The sequence below is a fragment of the Chiloscyllium punctatum genome, chromosome 17 (genome assembly GCF_047496795.1).
Source record: "Chiloscyllium punctatum isolate Juve2018m chromosome 17, sChiPun1.3, whole genome shotgun sequence".
NCBI classification, from domain to species: domain Eukaryota; kingdom Metazoa; phylum Chordata; class Chondrichthyes; order Orectolobiformes; family Hemiscylliidae; genus Chiloscyllium; species Chiloscyllium punctatum.
Window position 1 is genome coordinate 94,008,132 of NC_092755.1, and position 14,159 is coordinate 94,022,290.

Below are 14,159 nucleotides of genomic sequence, written 5' to 3' on the forward strand. Positions count from 1 at the left end.
TGGTTTGTGTGCAAGCAGGACCACGACCTTCCTATAGTTGATCATTTTAACACAGCACCTTGCTCATATGCCCACGTGTCTATCCTTGACACGCTGCAGGGCTCCATTGAATCATAGCACAAACTCGAGGAGCAACATCTCATCTTCAGACTAGGCACTTTACAGCCTTTTGGACTTAATATTGAGGCTCAACACATTTTAAATTGTGAACATTTCTTCCTTTTCTTTTAGATTTTCCTCCCCTCCCCACATCCCACTTACTTTCCTTTTCGGTCCTGCAGTTAAGACACACCATTGTTCTGCCATTCTCACATTCCAATCACTTAATTGGAACTATCAACATCTTTTCTCCACCAGCACCCTGCACCCCGTACCCCCAGCGGACCTCCAAAACTATGGCAGAAATGCTGTCTTCTCCATACTTTACTTCAGATCTGATAAAGTGTCATCTAGACTTAAAAATCACACAACACCAAGTTACAGTCCAACAGGTTTATTTTGGAAATACTAGCTTTCAGAGCTTTGGTCCCACATGGTCGACGATGCCCTCCAGCAAATCTCATCTACTTCCTGCAACTCCATCCTTGCACCCCATCCCTCAAACCGCAACAAGGACAGACCCCCACCCCCATCCTCACATGCCACCCCACTAACCTCCATATACATCACATTATCCTCTGCCACTTCCGCCACATACAAACAGATCCCACCACCAGAGATATATTTCCCTCCCCACCCCTATCTACTTTCCGTAAAGACCATTCCCTTCACGACTCTCTTGTCAGGTCCATGCCCCCACTAACCCTCCCTCCTCTCCCGCCACCTTCCCCTGCCACCACAGGAATTGCAAAACTTGTGCCCACACACCCCTCACCTCCATTCAAGGCCCCAAAGCAGCCTTCCACATCCATCAGTGTTTTACCTGCATTTCCACATGTAATTTACTGCAACCGTTGCTCCCGATGCGGTCTCCTCTACATAGGGAACACAGGATGCCTACTTTCAGAATGCTTCAGAGAACATCTCTGGGGCACCCGCACCAATCAACCCCACCGCCCCATAGCCAAACCTCAACTCCATCTCCCATTCTGTTAAGGCCATGCAGGCCCTGGGCCTCCTCAATTGCCAAACCCTAACCACCTGATGCCGGGATGAAGAACACATCATCTTCCACCTTGGGACCCTGCAATCCCAAGTCATCAATGTGGATTTCACCAGTTTCCTCATTTCCCCTTTCCCCACCTTATTCCAGATCCAACCTCCCCAACTCGACACCACCCTCATGACCGGTCCACCTTCCTTCCCACCTATCCACTCCACCCTCCTCTCCGACCTATCACCATTACCCCACCTCCATCCACCTAACACACTCTCAGCTACCTTCACTCCAGCCCCAACCCTTCCCATTCATCTCTCAGCTTCCCCCCTCCCCCGCCCACAGGCCTCGTCCCTGATGAAGGGTCTTGCCTGAATCGTTGATTTTCCTGCTCCTCAGATGCTGCCTGACCTGCTGTGCTTTTTTTTTCCCCAGCAGCAAACTCTTGACTCTGATCTCTAGCATCTGCAGTCTGCGCTTTCTCCTAGTCGATACTTAACTTTGCCCATCCCAGTCCAACACAGGTACATCGACATCATAAACTCCAAACGTCTCTCTCCACGGACGGTGTCCGACCCACTGTGATCTCTAGCACTGGTTGCCTTCTCTAAGATTCCGGAAGACCCGCCAGCCTCCAGGAGCTATCCCGGCATCCCTCCTGATAAATGCCCCGGCAACCGTGGGACGCTGTGGCGTCACCGAATGACGTCATGTGGCGCATGCGCTGTTTGTTAAAACGAGCTGTGCCAGAAATGGTGGCCTGTCGATCGCGGGGCTTCGTGTAGCCGGCGAGTGAGGTTACCAACGGCTGCTTTTCATCATGTCGAGCATGGAGAGGTCTTCGATCTGAAGCCATCAGTTGTGTCTGTTTTAAAGCTGGATTAAAGGGCGAACGTTATTCTTACCCTTTCCCCACCACCTCCCCCTTTCCCCTCTGCCCGGGCCTTGTTCTCATCTTCAGCCCCCCCCCCCCCGCTCACCAGTTCGGCTGCTGCCTCCTGGGGAACCCGGGCGTTTTTCTTCCTTTCCTACCCCCCCCCCCCCCCCCCCCCTCAGTCCTCCCCTGCCCCTTTCTTCCTGGTTTCAGATAAGCAGGATGTCTGAGGACGGCGCGGACAGGGTGATTAAGGTAAGAGTGAGACCGTCTCTACTACATGGTGGTACCGATGTCCCAAGTCTGACTGTCGAATGGGTGGGGGCACCTCAACAACAACAATTCATCCTTAAAATGGTTCAGTAGCTTACAGGAAATGGAGCTTTAAATGCTACATGTGGGACGTGTGCGTCATTAGGACTGTTGCTCACATCCAGACTGTTTCTTAATTTCTGCATTGACAGCATTTATCTCTGTCAGCTACCGCAGGGGGGAAAAAAATCCAACACTTACAGAAGTACACAATAGACCTCAAATGTGTTACTTGGAGACTTAAAAATATGACCCTTTGAGCCAGATACTTTTTGGGAAAAATGCAGTTAGGATTTATGACCAGAACAATGAAACAGCTTGGAAGCTCGTTTTAGATTGAGCATTTAAAGAAATGAAATATGTCAGAACTTCACTTTAAAAAGGAATGTCCTTGAAAGCCTCATAGCTGAAGACTCCCTGAAAGCATGTTTAAAGCAAATGGATCACATTTTTTCACTGAAATCTGTCTCATACTGAATAAGTCAAACATATAACCCTGTTAATAGTTATTTTTAGATTAATGCATTTTTGTGTGAGCTCTCCAACTGATGACTCTGGATTTGAAAGTCTTCAGAATTTTCATGTACTTTTCAGGATGTACCTTTATTTTTCTATGCACCCAAAGTTGTGCATCAATGGGTTTTGAAAGATTCATGAATTGTCAGTATTGTTGTCACTCGATGGTTCTGGATGTCTCTCTCCTGACTGGGATGCTTAGTGGAGAGTGGCCTGTCTGCTCCAGATATGTAACGAGAGGTGGAAATGATTTTCCTTCACAAATAAATTGTAATATAGTGCAATGATGTGGTCAGCGTATACATAATGTAAATGATCAATACAATTATCTATTTCATATGGTAGTAACATACTAGTACTAAACCAACAGTTGGACTAATATTTAAAGTATGAAGTGCTAAAGGATTTTCATTTTCTTGTGAGTAGAATATCAGGCTTTGTGTTTAATGCTTGGTTGTTATGTTTATCTCTGCTTTTAAAAATAAAAATCTATATTAGAGCCTGTATCCTTGGGTTGAATTCTGTTCAATTATTCTATTTCGTTAATAGCTGATTGCCACTTCAATTATTAAGCTGTAAAAGGGATCAAAAGTGTTCATGTCAATAGCCAATAAAAATTGGTGTGGTCTTGATAGGTGATCATGCTTATATAAAATTTTATGACATATGAAATGTTTTATTGTCCTGTAGATCACAAACTAGCTGCATTGGGCCATCCATTCAGGAATGTTTTGCACAAAAGAGAAATAAGGTGTTGAAAATTGCATTGTGGAAAACTCACTGCAGTTCAACAGGATATATAGAGTTTAAAATCTTTGTAGATATGTGCTTACATTTTCTGAGCGTGAAATTATCTGTTTGTTTTTGTTTTCTGATTGCGTCTCCTCTTGTCCCACATCATCAACATCCACAATGACAACTGGCTGGTTCAGACTTGTTAGTACACTGAGAGGAGAAAACTACCTGCTGATGTTATTCCCACGGATGCACCCGTTCCCTGTGAGAAAATGTTTGAGCTGTTTGCTTTTTTCTCACACATGCTTAGCGTAGCCACATACATCTTGCGTTGGTTTTGTATTTTGCTGGTCTATGCAAAATCTGGATTTACTGGTTTTTTTTACTGTCAGCTATTGAATCATGGGTCAACTGAATCTTTTACAATTAAAATATTTAGAAATCCAAACGTAGCCACAAACTCTGTTTCGTCCACATTTTTTGTCATAATCCTCCTGGGAGTAGTCTTGGGCTGAAACAGGTTATTTGCAATTTTGATCTTTTGACCACTCATCTACTTTGTAATATCAACGCTTACTGAAACCTCTATAATATTGTCTGACCCTGCTGTCTCAACTTATTTGCTGCTGAAATCCTTATCCATGTTTTCAGCTTCAAATGCAGTTATTCTAGTATTCTCCCATCTGGCCTGCCATCTTCTACAATGAACAAACCTGTTAATTCAAAACCTTGCAGTTTGCAACATCTTTGCATCAAGTCATCCATTACTCCTGTTCTTACTGAACCACATCGGATCCCCAGTCCACCGACACTTTGGCTCTAAAATTCTTCTCCTCTTCACATCCATGAACAACCTGGCAGGTGTGATGTAATGTTGATAAATGTGAGGTTATCCATTTGGCAGCAAAAATAGGCCAGCAAGTTATCTGAATGGCAATTAGATTGGGAAAGGGAGAGGTGCAGCGAGATCTGAGTATCCTTGTACACCAGTCACTGAAAGTAAGCATGCAGGTGTAGTAGGTGGTGAAGAACACAAATGCATTCAAGTACAGGAGTGGGGTTGTCTTGCTGCAGTTGTACAGGGCATTGGTGAGATCACACCTGGAGTATTGTGCAGTTGTGGTCTCCTTATCTGGGGGAGTATGTTCTGGCTATTGACGGAGTGCAAAGAAGTTTTACCAGACTGATTCTTAGGAAGGCAGGACTGACAAATGAAGAGCGACTGGATCAGTTAGCACTGTATTCACTGGCATTTAGAAGAATGAGAGGTGATCTTACAGAAAAGTATAAAATTCTAATAGGATTAGGCAGGGTAGATACAGGAAGGATATTATTCTCTATGATCTGAGCATCACAGTTTAAGAATGACAAGTAGGCCTTTTATGGTAGAGATGAGAGAACTGGTGAGCCTGTGGAATATTTATACTACAGAAAGTACAGAAGCCAAATCTTTGAACGTTTTCAAGAAGGAAATAGATGTGTTTCTAAGAGCTAAAGGGATCAAAGGATATGGAAAGAAAACAGGAACAGTGTATTGAGTTGGATGATCAGCCATGATACTATTGAATGGCAGAGAATTTGACAGTTCAGTGAAGCTTTAGTATAGGTTGAGTTGTAATTTTCAGTTTTGTGCAATTGATTCAAGAATCAAAAATGGACAATTTTCAAAATGTACGTGCAAAACTGGACAATAATTCATTGAGAATCATCTCTGTTCTGTTTCTCAATTGAAATGTTTCAGCATTTCAATTAGCTTTACTTTAATGGGCAAATAGGGTTGTCAGTTGTGTACCTGAGGAATGAATTTGATGTGATGGAGGGCTGGAATATATACTATATTTAATAGGTAGGTACACTTTTAAGAATGCCTTCAGTTATTTGAAGTATGGTCAGCACTTAGCTTTGGACTGATAAGTGGTAGGTAAGATTATGCTCTGAAGGTACCAAGCCAGGACCATCTCCAAAAAGACAATATCAAGCCACCTCTCGACGACCTTTAATGAAGACGTGTTCAAAAGGAATGGGTTGTAGCTGAACTGGAAAGGGATCAATATCCTAGCGGGAAGATTTGCTAGTTCTATTTTGGGACCCTGTAAATTATTGGCGATGAGGGGTTTCCTAAGTAGCAGTGGAAACATAAAGACAGTTGAGGATGAATCTGATTCAGAAAGGAGCAAGTCAGAGAACAAGGTTTGTTCTACAAACCTATTTGTAGTCAAACTATTACAAATGCCGGAGGAAAGATCACAGAACCGCTTCACAGGAGGCTCCCAAGCACTGAGGATGTCACCTAGACAGGGGACGAAACATCTGCAACACAAATTCCCAGCTCGGCGAACAGAACCACAACAACATGTCATATCTATTATACAAACATGGCTGAGGGAAGGATAGGCCTGGCAGCTCAGTGTTCTGGGTTTTTGATGCTATAGAAAGGGAGGTAAGAGGATGGAGAGTGGTGTTTGTTTTTTATTAAAGAAAGCATTACCACTGTAATTTAGGATATTTCTGAGGGATTGTCCAGTGAAAATATATAGGTTGAAATTCGAAATAAGGAAGGGATGATCACCTTGATGGGATTATACTATAGGCCCCCCACCAGTTAGAGAAATTGAGAAGCAAATATGTAAAGAGATCTCAGATATGTGTAAGAATAATAGGGTTGTAATAGGAATTTTTAATTTTCCAAACATTGACTGGGACTGTCATGGTGTTAAAGGTTTGGATGGTGAACCCACCAACACACTAAAACAGCAGCTAATGAACTTGAAGGACACTATACAGACATCAAGCAAAACTAATGTCATTTACAAAAATACCTTGCAAGAACTGCAACAAACACTACATTGGACAAACAGGCAGAAAACTATCATGATACATTAACATCAGCTAGCCACAAAAAGACATGAACCACTCTCCCTAGTTATCCTTATATATAGATGAGGAAGGATATCACTTCGACTGGGACAAAACACCCATCTTAGGACAAGCCAAACAGACATGCACGAGAATTCCTAGAAGCGTGGCATTCCAACCGGAACTCTATCAACAAACACATTGACCTGGATTCCATTTACCACCCAGTGAGAGAAAGAACAGGCAATGACATCACTATAGGAAATGATGTCACCACAGGAAATAACATCACCAACTCAAGGAAACCCAAACATATAAATAGAAAGCGGGCTACACCATTGGTGCTTCATTCGGAGGCTCACTGAAGATGTTACCAAGTATGGTGATGAAACATCTGAAAGCTATATTTCCAGCTCAGCGAGTAAACACACATCCAGAACCTCAATCTGAGTGACAAATCTTCTCAAAACTCGCTAAGAGAGATTAAAGCACATACAGAAAAGAGGAAAAAGAAATGTATTCTGAATTGTTTGAGAGTTTATACTTTAGATTCAGATGAATGGCCTGCATTGATTTGATTCTAGCCATCCTGATTTCTCTCTCAAGTGGCCCCAGCTTAATCATGTTTATGCATGCTATTCTATCTGTTCAGGTTCCAACCCCATTCCTTCTCTAAAGTAAATCATTCTTTTCACATCTGCTGACAAACCTTAATGTCTTCATTCTTTTGAGCTGTTCTGTTCTAAGTGTGCACAATTTCCATACCATTCCTTTACTACTCCTACTCCTTCAGATGTCCCCAGGCTTCTGAACTACCCCATGCACTCAGGCTGTTGTCATTCACTGTTCTCTCCAACATGCTAATACAACTCAAATCTCAGACTGCAATTGTGCCAGATGTTCCAAAACTGTATATTCCTGTACCAAAGAGTGCTTGACTACTCGTGGGTTCAGATTCTTTAAGGTACTACATCATTCCTCCCATAATACAAATTCAGCACCAGTTGTTCATACAGCTTGTCCCTCCTCCATCTCTCTCTTGACTCTACCTTTTGTCTCAATGCTCCATGTGGGAGAACATAGAGTCATAGAGATGTAAAGCATGGAAACAGACCCTTCGGTCCAACTCATCCATGCTGACCAGATATCCCAACCCAATCTAGTCCCTCCTGCCAGCACCTGGCCCATATCCCTCCAAACCCTTCCTATTCATATACCCATCCAAATGCCTCTTAAATGTTGCAATTGTACCAGCCTCCACCATATCATCTGGCAGCTCATTCCATACACGTACCACCCTCTGTGTGAAAAAGATGCCCCTTAGGTCTCTTTTATATCTTTCTCCTCTCACCCTAAACCTATGCCCTCTAGTTCTGGACTCCCCGACCCCAGGGAAAAGACTTTGTCTATTTATCCTATCCATGCCCCTCATAATTTTGTAAACCTCTATAAGGTCACCCCTCAGCCTTCGACGCTCCAGGGAAAGCAGCCCCAGCCTGTTCAGCCTCTCCCTATAGCTCAAATCCTCCAACCCTGGCAACATCCTTGTAAATCTTTTCTGAACCCTTTCAAGTTTCACAATATCTTTCCGATAGGAAGGAGACCAGAATTGCATGCAATATTCCAACAGTGGCCTAACCAATGTCCTGTACACCCTCAACATGACCTCCCAACTCCTGTACTCGATACTCTGACCAATAAAGAAAAGCATACCAAACGCCTTCTTTACTATCCTATCTACCTGCGACTCCACTTTCAAGGAGCTATGAGTCTGCACTCCAAGGTGTCTTTGTTCAGCAACACTCCCTAGGACCTTACCATTAAGTGTATAAGTCCTGCTAACATCTTTGAAAACTTCTCCTATAATAATATATATAAAACAGCAATGTTGCATGCCAGTTTATTAGTTCTAATTTCCCTTGTGATTCTTTGAGGTGAAGTTCGTAAAGAAATATTAATGACAGTCAAAAAGTAAAGGATCTGATGGAGAAGCATTAAAAGAATAAAATAAAAACTGGGATAAAAGCTGTGCCTGATATTGATGTTGCTTGTCGTGTGTGTAGGATATAGAAAGGAAATAAGAGGCATGGATAAAGTAGACGACCTAAGTAGATAAAGATTTAGAAATTGGGATAGACCATTTGCAGATCAGATTTTCGTTCCACCAGAAGCAGTGTCAGAGAGAAAATGGGAAGTGGTTGAGAACTCTGGGTCTGTACTCAGTCCAGTTTAGAAGGATGGGGGGAGTAGATCTTATTGAAATGTACAGAATACTGAGAGGCCTGGATAGAATAGATGTAGAAATGATATTTCTACTAGTGAAAGAGACTAGGACCTGAGGGCTGACCCTTTAGAATTGAGATGAGGAGGAATTTCTTCAGCCAAAGGAAATTCGTTGCCACAGAAGGCTGTAGAGGCCAAATCACTGAGTGTATTTAAGACAGAGACATAGGTTATAGGAAGAGGACAGGTGAATAGGGTTGCAAAATATATCGACTGATGGAGCAGTCCTAATGGGGCAAATGTTCGAGGAGAAAGTGAGAACTGCAGATGCTGGAGATCAGCATCCTGAAGAAGGGCCTATGCCCGAAACGTCGATTCTCCTGTTCCTTGGATGCTGCCTGACCTGCTGCGTTTTTCCAGCAACACATTTTCAGCTCTAATGGGGCAAGTGGCCTAGCTCTGCTCCTGTACTTAGTGCTTTTATGCTCTAGTTTATTGTGACCTGCATACTGTGGCACTTGGTCATTTAAAATACTGAATCATGTGCAGAGTATTTTATAGACTAAAGCTGATTTGGGCAAATCTTTCCAATCTTTGCGACTAGGGACAAATCCTCTATTGATGCTATTATTCTCCCTTTTTACAGGAATCTTCTATATTAGATGAGTACGCAATTAACTGGACTCAGAAGCTGGGAGCTGGGATCAGCGGGCCTGTACGGTAAGAGAAACAATGCAGGTACAATTGTTCATTGTTCACATCTTTTGGAGACTGCTGACTGCATCAAAGTTAACCTGACATAATAACAGTTTTCAATAAAGCAGAATATGTGAAGTTTGTACCAACTTATTGTGTAGGCATTTTCTAATTGGAGTTGATAAAGGATAATGAACAGTGTTTGACATTTTCATGGTTTTCCCCCTTGACTGTGGAAGTCACCCTGAGGTGTTTTGTGTAGATCTTGTCTTGCTGATGATGCATGTCTGTCTCTTGTGGTAGTTGTGTATCTAGCTTGAGAAAGAACTATTTACATTTAATTAACACCTTTTCACATAATGCCTAGACAATTTATTCAACAGCAGTTTATCAAAGCTTTTAAAAACTTATTCCTTTTTCTTTCCTATGGCATTGTTACTACTGAGTCCAGTGAGAATACTGAATGTGAGGAGAAGACTAGGTGTGATCTTACAGATCACTGATCCTCTCTTTAGTGCCAACTCCAGTTCATTGGTTTTGACGCACAGCAATTTTTCTATGCGGGATCATTTCATTTTCTCATTTTCAGACCAGAGTGTATTGCCCATCTCTAATTGCCCTTGTAGGCGGTAGTGAGCTGCCTAGGTGAACTGCTGTTCACTATTTTGTTTGGTGTGTGGGTAGTAAAATCCATAGTTACAAAGAATTCCAGGATTTTCACCCAGTGACCGTGATGGAATGGTGATAGGTCCAGATCAGAATAATGTGCGGTTTGGAGGATCGCTTGCAGGTAGTACTCTCCCCAGACATCATCTCCTATTGGGGATGTGGATAGTTGGGGCTGTGGATTTAGAGGCTTTGTTGAAGGATCTTTTGTGAGTTGCCTGCAACCAACATTGGTAATGGCTAGTATTTTAGTTTAGTTCCTTCCCAATTTGAGTTCATTCAGCCCTCCCAAGATTTTCTTTTGGTTAGACCTGAAATATGCAGTTTCAGCATTAGTACTCACTGGCTATCTATTTGGTGTATAAAACTCATTTGAGACTGGGAGCTTATATGGATATATACTTCTCCCTGTCATTTAATGCTTTTGTGCTCACTCATGGTTACGTTTTGTTCTGCAGCAAGCAGCCATGACTGTCAAGATAAATGAATTTAAATAAGAATTTGAGCCTCAATAGGAATTGAATAGTGATTAAGTATGTGTTACTGTTTTAGCAAAAGCTTATCATATATAATTTGCATCAATGCAGAACTAATGTGAATGACCTTCATCACATTGTGGAAAAACTGTACAACCAAGTGGAAGTAGTGGGTTGAATTTGAGGCTGAAGTAACAATTCAAATTGTGTTTTGTGGAAAAGCAGACACTCCAACATTTGATTTCTGATCTATGCTGAATCAGCTGATCTTGACCAAACAGCCAGTTAGGGGTCTGCAACTGTGTTCAGCACCCTGGATATATGATAAAATTTAAGCTTGGTTTTCCATTCCTAATAACTGCAATTCCAGCAAGAGTACAAATGGACTGGACTGCAATGCCACATGCCTGAATGACTATTCATGAGTATTTATTAACCAGTAGCCCGTTCAGCAAGATACTGGAGGGTTTTCACCCCCATAAAACTGTACTTCCACAGCAGGTACTACACTTTGAAGAGAGATTAAATTGGAAGGAAGGAGAAACCAGACATTCATTACCTAATCTTTCATTATCTAGTGTAAAATTGCATGACAGTGTGTTTTGTAACTGACTCCCTGTACTACTTATTGTGATTTTAAATTAAGTTCGAGCATCAGTTTTAATGTGCAGTCGCATATAGTTGCTGAACCAGGCTGCCTAGGATTAATCTTTTTAATATGTTTCTGATGGGAAGATATTCAGTAATATAATCTTGGAAATAATACCATAATAATTGCAATGGCTGAACAGACCCATCATCACTTCCTCAGGAAAACCAAGGATGGGCAATAAATGTGGTTTTGTCAGTATTACCTACATCCTGATATGCCTTATTTTAGGAAAGAAGCATTATTAAAGTGCTCAGATTAAAAACTGAGCATTGGTTTCTAACGCTGGCAACTTGGGTGTGTGTGTGTTTGTTTTTGTGTTTTTTTGACAGTTAGCCCTGTAGCTTTGCATCTCAGCAGAGTCAACACCAAGAGGAAGAAGAAAGTGGAGAAAAGGAGAGGGAGGAATAAAACTACTGTATTATCATAGTATTTCCAATGTTAAATTTTAATCTTAGTCTTAATTATTGATTATTAGTGCAGTGGTGAACTTAAAAGTGTCTATGAGTCTGCTAAGATTTTGGAAGAAAAATCCCAGTTTATGGTAATCGTAAAGAATAAAGATGTCAGTTTATACCTCTGGGAAAACTTTCTTTTGTGGCTACTGTTTGAAGCTAGCTGTTTAGGGAGCTGCAACTATTTAATTTCTGTTTGGTTGCCAGGTTTTGTTTTCACAAGCCTAGCTGGCTAAGTCCTGCAAGTGTAGAATTCCAATGAGATGAGAAACCATCAATGATAGGGCAGCTTCACACTTGCTTTTCAATTGTCTGAACTTTAGAAGGGAGAAAAGAATACTTTGAGGTTTTTGGCATAAGAGTAGAACAGAAAACAATAAGATGAACTTAGTTCCCTAGAGATAGTGGTTCTTCATACCTGAGTTTGTGTCGAAGCTATTGCTTTTGAAATGTGGTTTTCTAGTTAGCATTTGTAATTTGGACACTATTTTAACCTGCTGAATTTAAATTTAATTTACTTTTTGCAGAGCCAAGTCCTGTTTTAATTACCTACAGCAAGTGCATTGTGAATAAAGTTGACATGTTAAATGATGCTGTACCAGGGGATTAAATTGCCATATTTCCAGAGGGCCATCGGGCTGCTCACTTGCTGTCAAAAGAGAGACAACTGGTGATGAGTTTACCTGAGAGCCATTACACCTCAGGCAAGGGTTGAGCTGGGACCTTTGTGGTGACCTCGACAGATATGGGAATTGAAATTGCACTGTTAGTGCCACTCCGCGCCGCATAATACTTTTCTAAACTAACTGACAACTTCTCATTATCTCTCCTCTACGTAAATGAGACCCCACAAATTATTTGGAGGTTACCTCGTAATTCTGAAATCTGACCACTCCAATAAGTGATAATTAATTTTCAGAAGATTAACAATTGTGCTCAGTAAACTAAATTATTTTCTCCGTCCTCCTCCGTCATCTGGAAGTTCATTATTTTGTGCAGGAGTCAAGCTCTGAAATGAGGTTCACTGAATTTTCAATGGCTAACCAATAATGTTGCATGTCTTAGTAAATGAACATTTACAGTCATCTGCAAAATGTTCTGAGCCAGCTTGAACATTTTGAGCTGAAGTTATATTAATATAATGGCTCCGTCATCAATACAATATGAATTTGTACCAATGTAGGATTGTAGTGGAAAACTCTAGAAAAGGAGCAACTTGCCAAGGTTTAATTAGATTGCTCCTAGAAATCAGTTATAAGGAAGAGTTGACCGAGGGAATAATGCAGAGCCTTGTCTGCCTTGTCCTAAAGGTAACTATGATGTGGAGATGTTGGTATTGGACTGGGGTGGGCAAAGTCAGAAATCACGTGACACTAGGTTATAGTCCAACAGGCTTGTTTGAAATCACAAGCTTTCAGAGCATACCCCTTTCATCAGCTGAAGTGAGAGAGAAGCATGCAGAATCTATGGGCAGAGAGATCAAGGACTGAGAGATCATAAGATCACACAAATAATGTGAGTGGAGTGTTGAATAATAATTCTCTGCAGATGACCAAAAGTGTTAGATGGTGTGATTCAAGTGTAAACAGCTGAATAACAAGTGAAGGGATGACCTATAATCTGATTAAATGAGGCAGAGAGATAATGACAAAAAATTTTAAAAAGGCAGTGCTGGAGACAAATGAAAGGATGGAGTAACATGGAACAAAAACAGACGCTGCCAGAAAACTCCAGCAGGTCCGACAGCATCTGTGAAGAAGAACTAGACAAAGGGTCACAGGACCCGAAATGTTAAGTCTGATTTATCTTCACAGATGCTGCCAGACCTGATAACCCCACCCACCCTCAACCCCTGCCTTGGTGCTGTAAATCAGGAGCCAAAGTTCCTTCAGTTTTTTTATTTGACTGGAATAACATGATGTGTATTAGAGTTGCATGTCAAATGTTTAACCAAAATATTGAGCAACCAAAACTGTACAAACTAATTAAGATAGATAATAAAACATCAAGGTATCAAAATAGGGCAGTAAGGAAGATTTTGGATGCAGAACAGTGTGGTGGGGTCACATGGATGTGACACAAAGTCAACGACATGGGTATGGAACTTTACTATCAGTTTCAGCTTGGTGATTCTGCGTTGTTGTGGATCTCAAACGCTCGCCAAGGCGACCTTTACCTGAAGATCAGAAGCTGAATGTCCTTGACCGCTGAAGTGCCCCCCAGCTGGGAGGGAACATCCTGTCTGTCAATTGTTGTGCGATGTCTTCATTCTTTGTCATGGCATCTGCATTGTCTCACCAATGTATCATGTTTCAGGACAATCTTGCCTACAGCATATGAGATAGAAAACATTGACCAAGTCATATAAGTGTCTGCCGTGTATGTGAGGAGTGGTGTTCCCACGTGTGGTAGTAGTATCCTTGTTGATGCACCTTTCATTGTCCAGTGCTTCCCTGGAGTGGAGATACTATGCCATGTTCCTCGCAGCCTTCAACATGTCATCAATAACGATGAGCATCTCGGCAAGATCATCCACTTCTAACCTTCAAATAACCGTCAAACCTTAAACAAACCACCGTTTGCAGCAAACTACCCAACCTTCAAG

At 41.6% G+C, this 14,159-nt stretch overlaps 1 protein-coding gene across 2 annotated transcripts in view; it reads left to right on the forward strand.

The window, feature by feature from the left end:
• The first annotated feature begins 2,135 nt into the window (after positions 1-2,135).
• mapkapk5 (MAPK activated protein kinase 5) overlaps positions 2,136-14,159 on the forward strand; it is a 61,564-nt gene continuing 49,540 nt past the window's right edge. The window contains exons 1-2 of one of the 2 annotated variants that reach the window (XM_072587964.1): positions 2,136-2,225; positions 9,259-9,332. In XM_072587964.1, the coding sequence (XP_072444065.1) occupies positions 2,193-2,225; positions 9,259-9,332 (107 nt within the window). In that variant the 5' untranslated portion in view covers positions 2,136-2,192. Of the gene's footprint in view, positions 2,226-9,256; positions 9,351-14,159 lie in introns of those variants that run through there. The other variant, XM_072587966.1, reaches the window with a different exon arrangement.